The sequence below is a fragment of the Aulostomus chinensis genome, chromosome 11, assembly GCF_037954235.1.
Source record: "Aulostomus chinensis isolate RoL2024-O1b breed Wild chromosome 11, RoL_Achi_v1.0, whole genome shotgun sequence".
NCBI lineage: Eukaryota > Metazoa > Chordata > Actinopteri > Syngnathiformes > Aulostomidae > Aulostomus > Aulostomus chinensis.
Window position 1 is genome coordinate 12478662 of NC_141330.1, and position 17310 is coordinate 12495971.

The 17310-nt window shown below is 41.1% G+C and overlaps 4 protein-coding genes and 1 long non-coding RNA gene across 10 annotated transcripts; 4 read left to right on the forward strand and 1 right to left on the reverse strand.

The window, feature by feature from the left end:
- Nucleotides 1-29: 29 nt before the first annotated feature.
- LOC147253406 (C-reactive protein-like) lies at nucleotides 30-4163 on the forward strand. Of its 2 annotated transcripts, none has more exons than XM_086218581.1 (5): nucleotides 30-517; nucleotides 996-1050; nucleotides 2288-2390; nucleotides 2476-2770; nucleotides 2890-4163. In XM_086218581.1, the coding sequence occupies exons 2-5, from the start codon at nucleotides 996-998 to the stop codon at nucleotides 3106-3108; spliced, it is 672 nt and encodes a 223-aa protein (XP_086074707.1). In that variant the 5' UTR covers nucleotides 30-517; the 3' UTR covers nucleotides 3109-4163. The 2 variants fall into 2 exon arrangements, with proteins under 2 accessions (XP_086074707.1, XP_086074706.1); XM_086218580.1 differs by lacking the exon at nucleotides 30-517 and adding an exon at nucleotides 547-818 and having other exon boundaries at nucleotides 2890-4162.
- A 1285-nt stretch (nucleotides 4164-5448) lies between these two features.
- On the forward strand, nucleotides 5449-7799 carry LOC147253407 (C-reactive protein-like). The gene is made up of 5 exons (XM_086218579.1): nucleotides 5449-5559; nucleotides 5734-5788; nucleotides 6461-6563; nucleotides 6639-6933; nucleotides 7045-7799. Exons 2-5 carry the CDS (start codon nucleotides 5734-5736, stop codon nucleotides 7261-7263), a joined length of 672 nt encoding a protein of 223 aa, XP_086074705.1. The 5' UTR covers nucleotides 5449-5559; the 3' UTR covers nucleotides 7264-7799.
- A 2315-nt stretch (nucleotides 7800-10114) lies between these two features.
- On the forward strand, nucleotides 10115-11879 carry LOC147253408 (serum amyloid P-component-like). 3 transcript variants are annotated; one of them, XM_086217222.1, is made up of 5 exons: nucleotides 10115-10173; nucleotides 10291-10360; nucleotides 10705-10807; nucleotides 10904-11201; nucleotides 11295-11879. In XM_086217222.1, the coding sequence occupies exons 2-5, from the start codon at nucleotides 10291-10293 to the stop codon at nucleotides 11511-11513; spliced, it is 690 nt and encodes a 229-aa protein (XP_086073348.1). In that variant the 5' UTR covers nucleotides 10115-10173; the 3' UTR covers nucleotides 11514-11879. The 3 variants fall into 3 exon arrangements, with proteins under 3 accessions (XP_086073348.1, XP_086073349.1, XP_086073347.1); XM_086217223.1 differs by lacking the exons at nucleotides 10115-10173; nucleotides 10291-10360 and adding an exon at nucleotides 10401-10495; XM_086217221.1 differs by lacking the exons at nucleotides 10115-10173; nucleotides 10291-10360 and having other exon boundaries at nucleotides 10407-10807.
- Nucleotides 11880-12388: 509 nt separating this feature from the next.
- On the forward strand, nucleotides 12389-14434 carry LOC147253409 (uncharacterized). The gene is made up of 3 exons (XR_015118409.1): nucleotides 12389-12521; nucleotides 12606-12676; nucleotides 12937-14434. It is a non-coding gene; the product is annotated as an uncharacterized LOC147253409 (long non-coding RNA).
- Nucleotides 14242-16008, reverse strand: LOC147253410 (serum amyloid P-component-like). Of its 3 annotated transcripts, XM_086217225.1 has the most exons (5): nucleotides 15947-16008; nucleotides 15760-15829; nucleotides 15313-15415; nucleotides 14919-15216; nucleotides 14242-14825 (listed from the first exon to the last, which is right to left on the reverse strand). In XM_086217225.1, exons 2-5 carry the CDS (start codon nucleotides 15827-15829, stop codon nucleotides 14607-14609), a joined length of 690 nt encoding a protein of 229 aa, XP_086073351.1. In that variant the 5' UTR covers nucleotides 15947-16008; the 3' UTR covers nucleotides 14242-14606. The 3 variants fall into 3 exon arrangements, with proteins under 3 accessions (XP_086073351.1, XP_086073352.1, XP_086073350.1); XM_086217226.1 differs by lacking the exons at nucleotides 15760-15829; nucleotides 15947-16008 and adding an exon at nucleotides 15625-15694; XM_086217224.1 differs by lacking the exons at nucleotides 15760-15829; nucleotides 15947-16008 and having other exon boundaries at nucleotides 15313-15713.
- Nucleotides 16009-17310: the final 1302 nt, after the last annotated feature.

Sequence of the window (17310 nt, forward strand, 5' to 3'; positions counted from 1 at the left end):
TAACAAACGCCTCTTAATGGGAAAAAATCAGCTGGAACTCATGAAGAGGCTGTAGTATTACAGACCTAAATCAGATTCTGATTTATTAAAAATAGCACAGCAAGTTAAATTTAACATCTTTTTCCAAACTTTATCAGGTGTTCATGACAGGACTAAGACATCACAAATATTATTTGTAACATGCGAAGGATAAAAAGACAATAATTGTGTTTTTTATTCATTCATTCAAAAGTTTGCGGTTGTATTTCAAAATGGACCCAAAGTAGTCAGGCGGCACCTATAGTGAAATTTTTAATTTCTAATTTTCACGAAATAAACTTGTACTTATTTGTTGTGTCAGTTTTCCAGTTGTTGGGTTTTAAATGTATCATGTTTTTGCTTTTTAAAATTTTGGTTCTGCTTTGTGTTACCGTACAAATGATTCAAAAAGGACGCGTCAAATTTACCATGCTGATTCTGTTTTGCTTGTGTCTGGTCTCACAACTGCAAAAACACAGATTCATGAAGGAGCACCAAAGTAAGGACACAATATTTAAATATGATTACCACTTATGTTTCCTGAAAGGTTTGTCTAACAGGCTTTCTGTCAAAAACCGAGAAAAATTAAACAAAATTAAAAAGAAAACAGCCTGCGTGTCGCCATCTGCACTGGCAAAATGGCCAAAACATCCTATTTCAACACGACGGTCAAAAATTCTACTGAGTCATTGGAAAAGTTAAGCAGACGTTAGGAAACAGACAGAAATGGGGAACCAGTAAAAACGCACAAATGACAATCCTTTTCACTGTTGAACATAAAATCCAGAGGTAATTTCAAGGTAAGAACGATACAAGCAACCCTGCAAAATATAAGGATTTAAAGTGATTGTGTAGAAGATTATTTTACTCCTTTTTCTAGAGAAGCTTTTCGGTGCATTTCAGAATTATCCCAGTTATTTCATAAATTCTGAATGATTTTTTTTTTTTCCCCCGCAATGTCTTTATGCCTTTATCAGATGAAGTATTTGCTTGTACTGGTGATGCTGACAGCGTGTGCTGCTTCTCCTCAAGGTAAAAAAAAAAAATTACCGTTGAAATGGAAAAAAAAGAAATAACACCACACAGTTGCACTTGAGGCTATTTACAGGATTGTGTTATTGTTTGGCATTTATCTTAAATCCTTCTGCCTGTTTTACAATATTTTTTTTATATATATAACATTTGCTGACGAAGCACTTGACCGTCTTTACAATTTTACTCTTAATCATCTCTGTAAACACCAGTGCTCATATCACTTTCAAACAGGATATCAACAGGGATATTTTTGACTAAATTTGATCAACAAAAAGGTAGTGGAGAAAATTGGAAATCAACAAAACAACCTAAGTGATGCACCTCATGGCTTTTCTTAATCATTTTTGCCTTTTGATGTTATAAAATGTGGGACAGACATCAGCAAGCCTTTCTTCAAGTTTGTTTTTTGTTTTTTTTCACTGCGTGCTCATCGGTCTAATCAACAACTTGCAAAATTACATGTTGCTGCTTCTCGACTTGTTCTGGATTTCTCTGTTAGAACCTTAGAACCAGCAGAGAGAATTTACACTCTGACCTCTTGTGGCTCGTTATTGAGCAAACAAATGAGCTAAAACTGTGCCACACTCTTCATGAACTCAAAAATAACTTTTTTCTTTTTTTTTTTTTCTTGCTAGTTCTTGATAGTTTAGTGTGATAAAATTAAAAACTGCAACTCATGATTTTAGGAAAATGGTCATGTTGTGGTTACCCACCGAAGGACTAACTCACTTAAAACAATATTGTAATTCAGAGCTACAAGAAGGTCGAATAATTTACCTTTTTATACCATCAACAAAAAATAAATGAGCTCTTAAACATGAGGAGCTTTGTATTAGGCAGACAAAACACTGAATAGGAGGATACTTTACTGCCCTTATTCCAATTTTTAGGGGCTGTTGTCGATGAAATTTCTCAGTATCTGAGTATAGCCTACATGTTGATTTTTGAATGGTATATTATGCAAACAGGGCAGCACGGCTCAGAGTGACCATCAACCGAAGGGTCTCTGGCTCGAGCCTACATAAGTGTTGTTGTTTTACTTTATCAGTGTAAGCCTAGTTTTTTAGCAGCTGTTTGTTATGAATAGTATGTGTGTGTCTGTATGTGTGTTTGCTGGGCCTGCACCACGGGAAGATTAGTTGACTGATCTCACACAGTAGAACTGTCAAGTTCATGAGATGCATCGCTTTATCTTTTTGCTCGACGCCCATATTGAAATTCCCTCTCTTTTCAGATTTGTCAGGAAAAATGTTCACATTCCCACAAAAATCCAATGTAGCTCATGTGAAGCTGACCGCATCCAGACAGGATTTCAGCGCAGTGACTGTCTGTTACAGGTAGAGTTGGTCGTAAGGAGCCCAGGCACTGTATCCCTTACTAGAAAATGTATCTTTCCGTAACATTTCTTTTTAATCTCTTTAGATCCTTCACAGACCTCAAGGCAGACCACACTCTTTTCTCTCTGGCCACACCTTTTTTTGACAATGACTTCCTGCTTTTCTGGCGTGAATCAAGTCAGGAGCTTCAGCCCCACATCAGGAACAAAAGGGTTGAATTTAATCAAAATGACTATAAACTGAACATGTGGCACTCGATCTGTTCTACATGGGATGCTACATCTGGACTAACGCAGCTGTGGTTTGATGGAAAACCTTCGACCAGGAAATTAATTTCCACTGCAAAAATCACTGGAGACCCAATTATCATATTAGGACAGGTACAGTTGCATGAATAGTTGAAAACCTTTGTCATTAAATGTTGTCCGTGCACTGTGTGTCAAATTATGTTCAGTATAATCAACCTTCACGTTATCTGAAACTTCTGAAATCTCTGCAGGAGCAGGATTCCCATGGTGGGGGGTTTAGCGCTGACCAGTCGTTTGTTGGAATGATGTCTGATGTCCACATGTGGGACTACGTCCTTTCACCCTGTGAGATCCAGAACTACGTGGATGATCTCAACTTCACTCCAGGGAACGTTCTCAACTGGAGAGCACTGGACTTCCAGATTGTAGACAGAGTACTGCTAGAAAACAAACAACAAACCTGTCAGTAACCTAAAAACCGACATGTGTCTCAATCAGAAGTTCTCAGTTGAATATGACTACAAATTGTCTATGAAAGGATGGCCCATAAGATGAGGGTTTCATGAATGTTCATCAGTCAGATGTGACTGAGAGAGTGGATTGGGTCAACAGAGAGAAACTCTACTGACCTTCTGAGTCAGGAGGAGAAATGTGACTTCTGATCTGAGTTCAGTGGATTTCCACAAACACTCCACATTTCTACTTCACAAACTTTCATTCATCAGTGACATCAACTTGCTATTGTATCCTTATATTAGATCACAAACTTGGGTGATGTGTTGGGTGATGTGTCTGTCAGTTTGAATGATTGGAAGAAAGAAGAATGTACTGACAAACTTGGAAGTATCACATGACTTGGGACACCGTGGGCATTTTTCACCTCTCCAGTGATCAACTTCTTGAGTCGGTCAAATGATAATGACACAAAATAAAAGCTGATTTATCATCCTCTACCAAGTGGGTTATTGCTTAAATTTCTCTCCTTGATCAGAAGATTTTCAGTGATGCAAACCAGACTTTGTTAGTGTGTTGTCCTGCCGATGCTAGGATGAGTCCTTCTCTGCTGGAGGACTTGATATGGAAGGATCCCTCCAGCCAAAGACGGGATATCAGTCATGCAGTCTCTGCTCATCTATCCATCATGAGACAAAGTCATCTGTGTGATTTTAAGAGGTGAAGGGAAGGCTTAAACCGCCCCCCCCCCCACACACACACACACACACACACAGACACAGACACAGACACACCACCATCTAACGCATGAACTTTGCAAAGTACAATGGGCCTCATACCAGAATGATGAAGATCAACTGGATAAAAATAGGAAATCTAGGTTATAATGATGTCACGGCCCCATCTGGACTTTTAGTTCTGGATTAATAGTTTGCGTTCTTCATGGACTGTTCTTGGGTTTCCTTATTGTTTTTTTTTCTTGCCTCTTTTAAGTCTGTCATCCATGTTTTATCAGGTAATTTGTCTGAGTCAGTTCCCGGTATTTCATGTCCAATCAGTTTCGTCACTGTCCTTGTGTTCTCCAACCTGCTTTGTGTTGTGCGCTGAGTTGAATTTGTTGTCAGTCTTTGTTCATCCATCTGTTTTGTTACCCGTAAAGTCTTCACATGCATACTTTAATGTTCCAGGTTGTTTGCTTTATTGTATGAGTTAAGTTTAAGTTTTGGTTAAAATCCATCTACTTCACATCGCCTCCTGCCTCTGAATTCGGGTCCTGTCTCAATCCCACATCTGACAGAATGTTTAAGGTTATTCACAAGTGGACAGCAGACCAACAAGGACAAATGATTACGCTATTCAAGTTTTTTGGGAGGCAGTCAAAAAAGACACTCAATTACAAGCTACCTCCGTGGAGCCAACAGTTTGCCCCTGCGGTGCCCAATCTTTGAGGGAACCTGCCTGGATATGCATTCTGGTCCTCCTTTAGGCAGCGCAAGATAAAGAATAGGACATTTTGTCAACTGACTCCATTAGATCGCCAAACTGCCAGACTCCCCAGTGCCTCCATGCGCATCTTCAGTGCCTAAATGTGTATCTCCTATAGCCACACATGCGCCCCCGGTGCCTCCACGTGTGCCCCCACAAACTTTTACTCCAGACACTGTTCCAGATGGGCGAACAAAGCTGCTGCAGCCACCTCCTGTAAAAGCCTTCCCCAGGGACTGTTTGGGCTCTGCGGACAAAAGTTGTCGCAGCCTTCCCCTATTCAGGCTGGGCCCCAGCAACCAGCAGAGACTGTTTGGCTGCCCTGCTATACTGCCACAACTTCCTGTTGGTGCTGTGGATGGTATGGGAAGGCCACATCCGTCTGGAGACCAAAAAGGTGATTTGGTCTCCAAATACTATCAGTGTTAGGCCTACAGGAACCATGAGATGGACTTTGAACACACACACACACACACACACACACACACACACACACACACACACACACACACACACACACACACACACATACACACACACACACACACACACACACACACACACACACACACACACACACACACCAAAAGGGTTTTCCAGCTGCTCTGTTTCCATATTGTCAAATTAATCAAGATATTTTCATAATTTTGGTTGTGCTGTGTGATGCAATTCCCATTAAATTTGTGTCCGTGTTTAAAAAAAACCTTTCAATCATCAAATATGATGATGACGTAAATGTCATGTATCTTGTGAAAACTTTGTCTGAAGCTTTCTGAAACAAAAGAGTTTGCCTGTCATTTCATGTAACAGCAGGACACCAAAATGCCCTGTCTATTACAAAATGAGGATGAGCTGTCAGACAATTCCACTGAATCAACAGAAAAGTCTGGCAGATGTTTGGAGCCAGTCAGAAATGGGGAAGCAGTAAAAGTACAAAAGGCCATCTTCACTGCTGCGCATGAAATTGTACACATTATTCCAAGGTAAGAACACGACCAGCAACATGCAAAATATAGGAATTTAAAGTGGTTGTATCGAGAGATTCCTTTATTCTGTATTGTTAATAGTCATATTATTTTGTCAATAGTTGTATTATTATTGGGATAGGACCAATCTGACAATGTTCTTTCCATGATGCCTTTATGTCTTTGTGTTAGATGGAGTATTTGCTTCCACTGGTGATGCTGACAGCTTGTGCTGCTGCTCCTAAAGGTAAAAATCACACACATACATGTGTTATGTGTATATTATGTTTCGTGTGAATGTCTGTGAATATATATATATAAAGTTTATATATAATGTATATAATATATATGTATATCATGTATAATGTATATATAATGTATATACTGTATATATGTCTTTTCTTCCACAGTATTAATACAAAAAAGATACATCACTAAAAATGCTTCATTTACAGGATTTTGTAATCATTTTTTATTCATCGCTCGTCATTTGTACTCATTTTAAAGGGGAAAAACAAAGGGTTTTGAAGTAGCTTACTTAGCTCCCGGCTGGGGCACGGGATCTTTCTGTGTGGAGTTTGCATGTTCTCCCCGTGTCTGCATGGGTTCTCTCCGGGTACTCCGGCTTCTTCCCACCATCCAAAAACATGCAATTGGGGACGAGGCTGATTGATACTCTAAATTGACCGTAGGTATGAATGTGAGTGTGAATGGTTGTTCGTCTCTCTATGTTGGCCCTGCGATGGACTGGCGACCTGTCCAGGGTGTAACCCGCCTCTCGCCCGTTGACGCTGGGATAGGCTGCAGCCCCCCCGCGACCCTTAATGTGTAGGAATAAGCGGAAGATGACGATGGATGGATGGATGAATGGAAACATTTTGCTCGATGATTTTGAAATTCACCCTTTTCTCCTTTTCAGATATGTCAGGGAAAATGTTCACATTCCCCCAAAAAAATGAACTGGCTCATGTGAACCTGACCACATCGAAAAAGGATTTCAGTTCAGTAACTGTCTGTCAGAGGTAAAGTTGGATGTATAAAAGAATCCACTTTGTCTGTGACGAGGAAAATCTATCTTGCAGTTCTTATGTCTACAGATCCTTCACAGACCTTGATGACGGCCACACCCTTTTCTCTCTGGCCACACCATCTTTTGCTAACGACTTCCTGCTTTTCTGGCGTGAATCAAGTCAGGAACTTCAGCTCCACATCAGGGACAAAAGGGTTGAATTTAAACGGAAGGACTATGAACTGAACATGTGGCACTCGATCTGTTCCTTGTGGGATGCTACATCTGGACTTAGCCAGCTGTGGTTTGATGGAAAACCTTCGACCAGGAAATTTATTTCCACTGCAAAAATCACTGGCGACCCAATTATCATATTAGGACAGGTACAGTTGCATCAGTAGTAAATGCCTATTTAATAAATTGCTAACAATTAATTGTGTCAAAGCATTTACAGGATTAACTATGACTCACTGTATCTCAAACTTGTGCAACAGGACCAGGATTCCCACGGTGGATGGTTTCACACTGATCATTCATTCTGCGGAATGATTTCTGATGTTCACATGTGGGACTACGTCCTTTCACCCTGTGAGATCCAGAACTACATGGATGAGCTCAGCTTCACTCCAGGGAACGTTCTCAACTGGAAGGCGCTGGAATTCCAGATTGCAGACAGAGTACTGATAGAAAACAAAAAAATGACCTGTCGCTAGCTTATGTCTAACAAAGACGCAGGTCAGGAACAAGTAGACGTCTGAAGGGCCAAACATTGGGGGTTTCAGTCACTGACAGATGTGCAGAGGTTTGACTGAATGAACAGAGGGAGACTCCAGCGCTTCTTCAGTGAAACTGGACTGTCGGGCAGAAATGCAACTTCTAATGATTATTAGAAGGAGGAAAGACATTCACTGACGATGCTGAACACCATTTGGAATGCCAAAGTGAGCAGACCTAGAAAATATTTACCTCTGCATTAAATTCTTACGATTCATGTAACCTCCACGTCAGTATCCAGTCACCTGTGAACATCATGAAACAGATTTCAGTTTATTCTCATAAATTTTGTGGCAAACGATCCAGCACAATTGTCCGTTGTTTCCTACATTATTGATTGCTCATGCCATGTAGATCACATGACCACGAAGCTTTCAAACATGTACTTCATGGGCTTTTGGGAAAATGTGTATGAATGGATGACTTGCTAATTCTAATAAAATTGGGAAGTGTTAAATCAAGCAATGATCCAGAGCTCAAGACAGGGTCATAATTTCTGACTTCTATCTTACCATTCAGGTATTTGTTCCTCTGGGATTGACAGAGTCTGTGTTGTCTTCTTCTTTTTGCACACAACTGACACAACAAGCTTAAAACATGACAGATTTTGCAAACCTTAGTAGGTTATTTTCAGTTTTAAAAGGAGCACAAGAGATGTCACAATAGATGTAAGGAGCAAGGTCATAGGGCATTGCTTCATATCTGCAAGACCACATTGAGGGCTAAATAAATCCTTTAATAGAAAAATTGTTTAAAGAGATTCGGTGAATGAGACTAAATTTGCTCAGGCATCTACACTTCAGTTGCATCCAATAATCTACTAATTTGGTTCTCATAATATATGACATATATCATGTTAATCATGACATGACACTAGTCTACAGAACACAAAGTAGTCGAGAGGACAAGGAAGTGATCAGTGTAATAGGGGGGATGGTAGTTAGCGTTTACAGCATTCCAGTCCACATGACGATACCCAGAAGCTTCCTCTTATGGTACACGGATGAACTGCAGATTGTTGAAAAGAATTCCAAATGAATTCTGCAGATGTCTTTACCAAAAAATATCTCCCATGACCCACCTGTAATGATTTGTTCAGAGAACACCTTCAGAATAAGACACCGCTCATTTTGAACTCTCACTCAGAGAAATCATGGAGGAGAGGGACAAGTTGACCTTTTTTCTTATTTTACCTTAAACATGAATGTTTGGCATCATTAGAAATGTACTGATGTCCCAGTTCAAAAATGCTCATCAATCCCCCATTTCTCCAGATTTCCTGCAAACAAATAAATAAAGCTGATAGAAAGAGGAAATGTGATGGATGATCATAGCTCAATAGTTCTCGTTAGCTGTTGCCTTTTCTGCAACATTTGTCTCTGCTCAGCTTTGCCTTTATAACCAGTGAGAACAGCGCATCGCTGTCAGCTGTTCATGGTTCAGCCAGGTGCTAGGAGTACATTTTGTGTTCAAAACCTGATAGTAGGTCATCTAAAAATAATGCAGCAAGAATTACAGTAGTTCACGAAAAAGAAACGGAAATATTATGTCAGAAGGAAATAGACAAAATAAAGTTTTGCCCTTGACAGAAAGTCAAGAATGTTTCAGTACATGTGATTCACTGACTGTTCCTTATGGCACCAGCAAACGCAGAGTTCACAGCCTGCCAAAACTTGCACACTGACAGACATGGAGTTTTTCTGTGTGAGGCTGAAAATACAGGTTTTCATGCAGTGGAAGCCCTCAGCCAGGGGGAAGCCCCAAACGCTTGGAAAAAGTTTCAACTTGACCAAAACATTTATGGTCTCCTAACAAAGAGCTTTTGTGTTTGAAATTGTGACAAAAAACGTCAGGTTTATATCTTTTAAACCTTAAAACCTCCAGATGGATGAAAACCCTGAATGGTCAACCTTTCCCTCAGTGAGCAGACAAGGAGTAGCTTTTGTGTTTCATTTGAACTTTTTCTGCTCACTGTCAAATGCAGTACCACACTGGAAACGTAGTGGAGAGCAACATGCAGAGCAGAGATTGTGTTTCTCAGGTTAATCTGATTGTCAAACTTGACATAGACTGAATGACCTGAGAGGCAACTTGAATGAAGAAAGCTTGAATTTGTTGACAACAGAAGTTGCCAAAGTTATGTGTTGAAATGAACAACTTTGGTCCACTGTGTTTTGCCACTATTTTGCTCATCAGTTTTGTGTTCATTTCCATGCGAATTGGAGCTGATAGAAATCCATATCAACTCATTTGACTTTGGAATGCAATTGGAGAGCAAGGTGTGTTTCATCCACCACAAACTGCTGCCTAACTGCTGGTCATCACCCGGTTTCCTAAAAATTGTGAGGCACATTGTTTTGTTGGTTGGTGCTTTTGCGTCCCACTCCAAGGTTCTAGGTTCAAATCCACCAGGCAGCAATGGCCTCCATGTGCCAAGTTTACCAGATTTCCCTGTCAGCCTGTTTTCTCTCTACTGCCCTCTACATCCCAAAAAGGTGCTGAGCAGGTTTACTGGAAGCACAATTGCCGGTAGGCGTGAATGTCTTTTATCATGATGCACTGGCGACTTGTCTAGGTTGCTGCTGTCTCTTCCAATCATGAAACAGGATGTGGTTGATGATGGCTGCATGGTTTTTCGGCAGAGGAAAGGAGGAAACTCAATATTTTTTAGTTATTCTCCTGCCACTTCCTTGGGATTGATGGACATTCATGTCACAGAGGAAGAAGTTCCAGTATAAAACATAATCCAGCTCAAGCCCGGCTGCAGACTACACCAAGCCTTGCTGAGGACAACAAGGGTTAGAAAATAACATCGGATCGGTCTTGCGTGCTGTGACAGGTGGAGGCAGGTAGGCTGCACTGTAAACTGGTGGTTGAAATGATTAGGAATGTAATGGCACCACAGCAGCATCTGATAGATTGTTTGATGTGATTCATGAGAAGCTTTTCTGTGGCATCTTTTTTAGATGATGATGCATCAAATGGAGTTCTTTCTTCTTCTGGCAATGTTGACAGCAGGTGCTGCAGGTGTTCAAGGTAAAGAAGAACATCGTCATGCATTTGTCCAAATTCAGCACTACATTTAAACTGTCATACGCTTTGGAAGGATAGAAAACTGTGTGTCCAGTGCGCATCATTGTAATTTGTTTGACCTTGTGATGGGCACACATGGTAAGAAACACAGGGAAATACAGGTGGAGCGTCACAGTTGAGGTTCCTCTCCGCTTGACCAACCTGAGTCAGAGTCTTTGGGTCATCCATGAATGTTCTCCAGCCGGTTCAATGTTGGGCGACTGTCTCTCAGTTTCCTCTCCAGGTGAATTTTCAACCCAGGTTATTATGCACATCAATACATTGTTCTGTTGTTTTCCTCTTTTCAGATTTGTCAGAGCAAATGTTCACCTTTCCACAAAGAAGTAACACAGCTCATGTGAGGCTGACTGCATCCAGACAGGATTTCAGCAAAGTAACTGTGTGTCTGAGGTAGAGTTTGATGTTGATTGTGAATAGAGTTTTGGCTCTGACTGTCTGTGACTGGAACATGTTTGATGCATTATGATCTCTTTTTAATACCTGCAGATCCTTCACAGACCTCCAAAGGGACCACCCACTTTTCTCTCTGGCCACACCCCTTCGGGATAATGACTTCCTGATTTTTTGGAAGGAATCATCTCAGGCATTTCAGCCCCATGTCAAGAACAACAGGGCTCAATACAGACAACTGGACTATGAGCCAAACGTGTGGCACTCAATCTGTTCTACCTGGGACTCCACATCTGGACTAATCCAGCTGTGGTTTGATGGAAAACCTTTGACCAGAAAATTTGTTTCCTCTGGATCAAACATCACTGGGAACCCTATCATCGTACTGGGACAGGTACGCAAGGTTGTGTTTTCATGACGAAAGTCATTGATTGTCAAAACATGGCTCTATTATTAACTGTATCTCCAACTTCTGAAATCTCTGCAGGACCAGGATTCTCATGGCGGGGGGTTTCAAGCTGACCAGTCGTTTGTTGGAAGTATTTCTGATGTCCACATGTGGGACTACGTCCTTTCACCCTGTGAGATCCAGAACTACGTGAATGATCTCAACCTCACTCCAGGGAACGTTGTCAACTGGAGAGCACTGGACTTCCAGATTGTAGACAGAGTACTGCTAGAAAACAAACAACAAACCTGTCACTAAAGTTTTCCAGTTTTTTTTTATCTCATACAGTGCAGTTATTTATTTTATCAATGGTTTTTGTGCAGTGTTAGTACAACTTCTAAATACTAGGATGGGGTTGATACTGTAGATCATGTTGTTTTGAACCTGTGACAATTCCTGGGATACCGTAGGCAGGAAATGATGAATGAAAACTACATGTGTCCAACTTTTTGTTGCAATGGACAAAAAGGAGATATCCTCTCAAGTTTTTTGCTTTTGTCATCATAGAATTATTATTCTCTTTCTTATTTTTTATATTAATAAAATGCTCCGTTTTGCAACAGCCTCTAATGTTCATATATTTTATAAATGAAGTGTATATTGGAGCCTCAATAAAATCGTACTTTGACGTTCATGTCGTGTCTCACCTTTTTTTAAGTTAAGAAAGTTTGAATTTGTTGACAACAGAAGTTGCCAAAGTTATGTGTTGAAACGAACAACTTTGGTCCACTGTGTTTTGCCACTATTTTGCTCATCAGTTTTGTGTTCATTTCCATGCGAATTGGAGCTGATAGAAATCCATATCAACTCATTTGACTTTGGAATGCAATTGGAGAGCAAGGTGTGTTTCATCCACCACAAACTGCTGCCTAACTGCTGGTCATCACCAGGGGTCCGTTTCACAAAGCAAGTTCATCAAAGCCTGAGTTTAATCCTGATCTCCGAGTTGATCTAAAATAGAAAACTCCGAATTTGCGTTTTCAGAACAGCGGATTTGAATCAGTTTGATTAACTCGGAGTAGGTAAAGCGCGATCACGACAACTCTAAAAAGCCAGCATAAATGGAGCCCCGATTCACCGAGTCACCATGGCGACGGAGAAGCGGAGAGCTTCGTTTTTCACGTCAGTCGACTTGGAAATCTTGATGCGATCATGTGAAGAGTTCCAACACGCGCTTACAAAGACGTGCAACACCGCTGCAGCTGCAAGAGAGAGAGAGAGAGAGAGAGAGATGGCGTGGAAGAACATTGCTGCTCGGGTCAATGCGTAAGTTTAAATGTAGTCCTTTGCAATCATGATTATTACGGAAGAAGCTGCTTACATGGTAGCGCATTCATTTATATCGTTTAGATGCAATACCGCGGGGGAGAAACACACTTGAAAGCAAATTAAAATGATGCATAAAGACATGATTCAAACAGGTAAGTCCATCTCATGGGGTACCCCATGTTCTGCATTGTAAATGAAATATATGTAAATTATGTTGTTTTATCCCCAACATAATTCTGGTTTCATACACAAATGCCTGTATCAATATCATGTTCTGTTAAATAATTAAGGAGGTTGTGTATATAGATGATGGACTGTGATGTGAAGCTGTACCGATACTGTCTGGAAATGCAAGAACGTCTATGCGTGGTCTGATCTCCATCTCCTGACCAATATTTAATTCTCTGCGCAGAAATGCTGCACTTTCATCCACGGGATCGTCAAGAAAAGGACACGCCATGTTAGTTGAAAAACTCGCCTGCTGATGAATGAATGCGGAAATCAAATGGAGTTTGTGGCTCTGGAAGTGGGCGGAGACAGCGAGAAACTCGAAGTTCATTGAAAAAAAAACCTGGTTTCGACCAGGTTAGTTTCATAGCGTCTGTTACAGCGGTAACTGACCGAGAGCTTAAGTTACCGCTGTCTGTGAAACAGGCCAGAGTGAACCCTCTTTCTCAGGTTTGAGTTCCCTCCCTTTGTGAAACGGAAAACTCCGTGGTTTCCTTATTTCAGGGTTAATCGACCCCGAGTTTTCACGAAACGTGCTTTGTGAAACGGACCCCTGGTTTCCTAAAATTTGTGTGGTACATGGTTTTTGTTGGTTGGTGCTTTTGCCTCCCAATCCAAGATTCTAGGTTCAAATCCACCAGGCAGCAATGGCCTCCATGTGCCAAGTTTACCAGATTTCCATGTCAGCCTGTTTTCTCTCTACTGCCCTCTACATCCCAAAAAGGTGCTGAGCAGGTTTACTGGAAGCACAATTGCTGGTAGGTGTGAATGTCTGTCTGTTTTTATGATGGACTGGCGACTTGTCTAGGTTGCTAAAAACAGAAGTGTAAAATATATCAACAACAAAAAAAGTGTTGAAATAGTGTACAAAATCTGGCCTGTAGGTCAATGAATACTAAACATAATTTGACACACAGTGAATGGACAGCATTTCATGACAAATGCTTCTAACTATCGATGCAGGTGTACCTGTCCTAATATGATAAGAGGGTTTCTGATGTGACGTGTGATCCAGAAGAAATGAATTCCTGCTTTAACAACTTGACTGTTGTTCACGTAGTTTAACCTCCAAAACAAGCTGACTGAGTCGAATCCCTGATGTTGTTGTTTGCTCACCTGTTTGATCAAAAGTTCCTACTTGTATATTCAGCATAAAGATGGCTGCTGTATCTTTATCACATTTTACCTGTGAAACTTTCAGTAACACTGAAACATAAAAGTCGACACCGGTTGTGTCTTCAGTTCTTCAGTGGTCCACAGTTGTGGATGGTACCTGGTGTGTTTTGGTCTCACCTCTGTCCAGCTGAACTCAGGTTCTGCAGCCTCTAGACCGGCTCTACATGACAAGAACCTGATCACCTGTGAGGAAATGGCCTTTATAAGATGAAAGCAGATAATATCAGGACTGCTATGGAGAATATCTGGAATGACGAATCAGAACCTTTTCAATCCAGTAGGAAATAAAAGCTGAGACACGACAAGAACGTCAAAGTAAGATTTTATTTCGGCTCCAATGTACACCTCATTTGTCAAATACATGAACATGAGAGGCTGTGAGAACACTGAGCATTTCATGAATATAAAAAATCAAAAAGGGAATAATAATTCTATGGTGACAAAATAAATGGAAGCAAAGAAACTCAGGAGGAAGTCTCATTGTTGTCCAGAGCTACAAAAAGTTGTACAGGCGTTAACAGTTTTCATTCATTGTTACCCGCCTATGGTATCCCAGCAGTTGTCATCAGCTGTCTAGGCCATCCTGGTATTTAGAACTTGTACAAACACTGCACATGAATAAATGATAAAAAAAATAAATATTTGTCTGCACTGTATGAGATAAAAAACTGGAAAACTTTAGTGACAGGTTTGTTGTTTGTTTTCTAGCAGTACTCTGTCTACAATCTGGAAGTCCAGTGCTCTCCAGTTGACAACGTTCCCTGGAGTGAGGTTGAGATCATTCACATAGTTCTGGATCTCACAGGGTGAAAGGACGTAGTCCCACATGTGGACATCAGAAATACTTCCAACAAACGACTGGCGAATGTTGAACCCCCCGCCATGAGAATCCTGCTCCTGCAGAGATTTCAGAAGTTGGAGATACAGTTAATAATAGAGCCATGTTTTGACAATCAATGACTTTCGTCATGAAAACACAACCTAGCGTACCTGTCCCAGTACGATGATAGGGTTCCCAGTGATGTTTGATCCAGAGGAAACAAATTTTCTGGTCAAAGGTTTTCCATTAAACCACAGCTGGATTAGTCCAGATGTGGAGTCCCAGGTAGAACAGATTGAGTGCCACACGTTTGGCTCATAGTCCAGTTGTCTGTATTGAGCCCTGTTGTTCTTGACATGGGGCTGAAATGCCTGAGATGATTCCCTCCAAAAAATCAGGAAGTCATTATCCCGAAGGGGTGTGGCCAGAGAGAAAAGTGGGTGGTCGCTTTGGAGGTCTGTGAAGGATCTGCAGGTATTAAAAAGAGATCATAATGCATCAAACATGTTCCAGTCACAGACAGTCAGAGCCAAAACTCTATTCACAATCAACATCAAACTCTACCTCAGACACACAGTTACTTTGCTGAAATCCTGTCTGGATGCAGTCAGCCTCACATGAGCTGTGTTACTTCTTTGTGGAAAGGTGAACATTTGCTCTGACAAATCTGAAAAGAGGAAAACAACAGAACAATGTATTGATGTGCATAATAACCTGGGTTGAAAATTCACCTGGAGAGGAAACTGAGAGACAGTCGCCCAACATTGAACCGGCTGGAGAACATTCATGGATGACCCAAAGACTCTGACTCAGGTTGGTCAAGCGGAGAGGAACCTCAACTGTGACGCTCCACCTGTATTTCCCTGTGTTTCTTACCATGTGTGCCCATCACAAGGTCAAACAAATTACAATGATGCGCACTGGACACACAGTTTTCTATCCTTCCAAAGCGTATGACAGTTTAAATGTAGTGCTGAATTTGGACAAATGCATGACGATGTTCTTCTTTACCTTGAACACCTGCAGCACCTGCTGTCAACATTGCCAGAAGAAGAAAGAACTCCATTTGATGCATCATCATCTAAAAAAGATGCCACAGAAAAGCTTCTCATGAATCACATCAAACAATCTATCAGATGCTGCTGTGGTGCCATTACATTCCTAATCATTTCAACCACCAGTTTACAGTGCAGCCTACCTGCCTCCACCTGTCACAGCACGCAAGACCGATCCGATGTTATTTTCTAACCCTTGTTGTCCTCAGCAAGGCTTGAGTTAGTCTGCAGCCAGGCTTGAGCTGGATTATGTTTTATACTGGAACTTCTTCCTCTGTGACATGAATGTCCATCAATCCCAAGGAAGTGGCAGGAGAATAACTAAAAAATATTGAGTTTCCTCCTTTCCTCTGCCGAGACACCATGCAGCCATCATCAACCACATCCTGTTTCATGATTGGAAGAGACAGCAGCAACCTAGACAAGTCGCCAGTGCATCATGATAAAAGACATTCACACCTACCGGCAATTGTGCTTCCAGTAAACCTGCTCAGCACCTTTTTGGGATGTAGAGGGCAGTAGAGAGAAAACAGGCTGACAGGGAAATCTGGTAAACTTGGCACATGGAGGCCATTGCTGCCTGGTGGATTTGAACCTAGAACCTTGGAGTGGGACGCAAAAGCACCAACCAACAAAACAATGTGCCTCACAATTTTTAGGAAACCGGGTGATGACCAGCAGTTCGGCAGCAGTTTGTGGTGGATGAAACACACCTTGCTCTCCAATTGCATTCCAAAGTCAAATGAGTTGATATGGATTTCTATCAGCTCCAATTCGCATGGAAATGAACACAAAACTGATGAGCAAAATAGTGGCAAAACACAGTGGACCAAAGTTGTTCATTTCAACACATAACTTTGGCAACTTCTGTTGTCAACAAATTCAAGCTTTCTTCATTCAAGTTGCCTCTCAGGTCATTCAGTCTATGTCGAGTTTGACAATCAGATTAACCTGAGAAACACAATCTCTGCTCTGCATGTTGCTCTCCACTACGTTTCCAGTGTGGTACTGCATTTGACAGTGAGCAGAAAAAGTTCAAATGAAACACAAAAGCTACTCCTTGTCTGCTCACTGAGGGAAAGGTTGACCATTCAGGGTTTTCATCCATCTGGAGGTTTTAAGGTTTAAAAGATATAAACCTGACGTTTTTTGTCACAATTTCAAACACAAAAGCTCTTTGTTAGGAGACCATAAATGTTTTGGTCAAGTTGAAACTTTTTCCAAGCGTTTGGGGCTTCCTCCTGGCTGAGGGCTTCCACTGCATGAAAACCTGTATTTTCAGCCTCACACAGAAAAACTCCATGTCTGTCAGTGTGCAAGTTTTGGCAGGCTGTGAACTCTGCGTTTGCTGGTGCCATAAGGAACAGTCAGTGAATCACATGTACTGAAACATTCTTGACTTTCTGTCAAGGGCAAAACTTTATTTTGTCTATTTCCTTCTGACATAATATTTCCGTTTCTTTTTCGTGAACTACTGTAATTCTTGCTGCATTATTTTTAGATGACC

Coding starts and splice junctions, on each gene's coding strand:
- LOC147253408 (XM_086217221.1), top strand. CDS start 10,584: ATGAATGTTCTCCAGCCGGTTCAATGTTGGGCGACTGTCTCTCAGTTT. Junction 10,808..10,903: donor AAAGTAACTGTGTGTCTGAG/GTAGAGTTTGAT, acceptor TAATACCTGCAG/ATCCTTCACAGACCTCCAAA. Junction 11,202..11,294: donor CTATCATCGTACTGGGACAG/GTACGCAAGGTT, acceptor AAATCTCTGCAG/GACCAGGATTCTCATGGCGG.
- LOC147253407 (XM_086218579.1), top strand. CDS start 5,734: ATGGAGTATTTGCTTCCACTGGTGATGCTGACAGCTTGTGCTGCTGCT. Junction 5,789..6,460: donor TTGTGCTGCTGCTCCTAAAG/GTAAAAATCACA, acceptor TCTCCTTTTCAG/ATATGTCAGGGAAAATGTTC. Junction 6,934..7,044: donor CAATTATCATATTAGGACAG/GTACAGTTGCAT, acceptor CTTGTGCAACAG/GACCAGGATTCCCACGGTGG.
- LOC147253410 (XM_086217224.1), bottom strand. CDS start 15,536: ATGAATGTTCTCCAGCCGGTTCAATGTTGGGCGACTGTCTCTCAGTTT. Junction 15,217..15,312: donor AAAGTAACTGTGTGTCTGAG/GTAGAGTTTGAT, acceptor TAATACCTGCAG/ATCCTTCACAGACCTCCAAA. Junction 14,826..14,918: donor CTATCATCGTACTGGGACAG/GTACGCTAGGTT, acceptor AAATCTCTGCAG/GAGCAGGATTCTCATGGCGG.
- LOC147253406 (XM_086218581.1), top strand. CDS start 996: ATGAAGTATTTGCTTGTACTGGTGATGCTGACAGCGTGTGCTGCTTCT. Junction 1,051..2,287: donor GTGTGCTGCTTCTCCTCAAG/GTAAAAAAAAAA, acceptor CTCTCTTTTCAG/ATTTGTCAGGAAAAATGTTC. Junction 2,391..2,475: donor GCAGTGACTGTCTGTTACAG/GTAGAGTTGGTC, acceptor TAATCTCTTTAG/ATCCTTCACAGACCTCAAGG.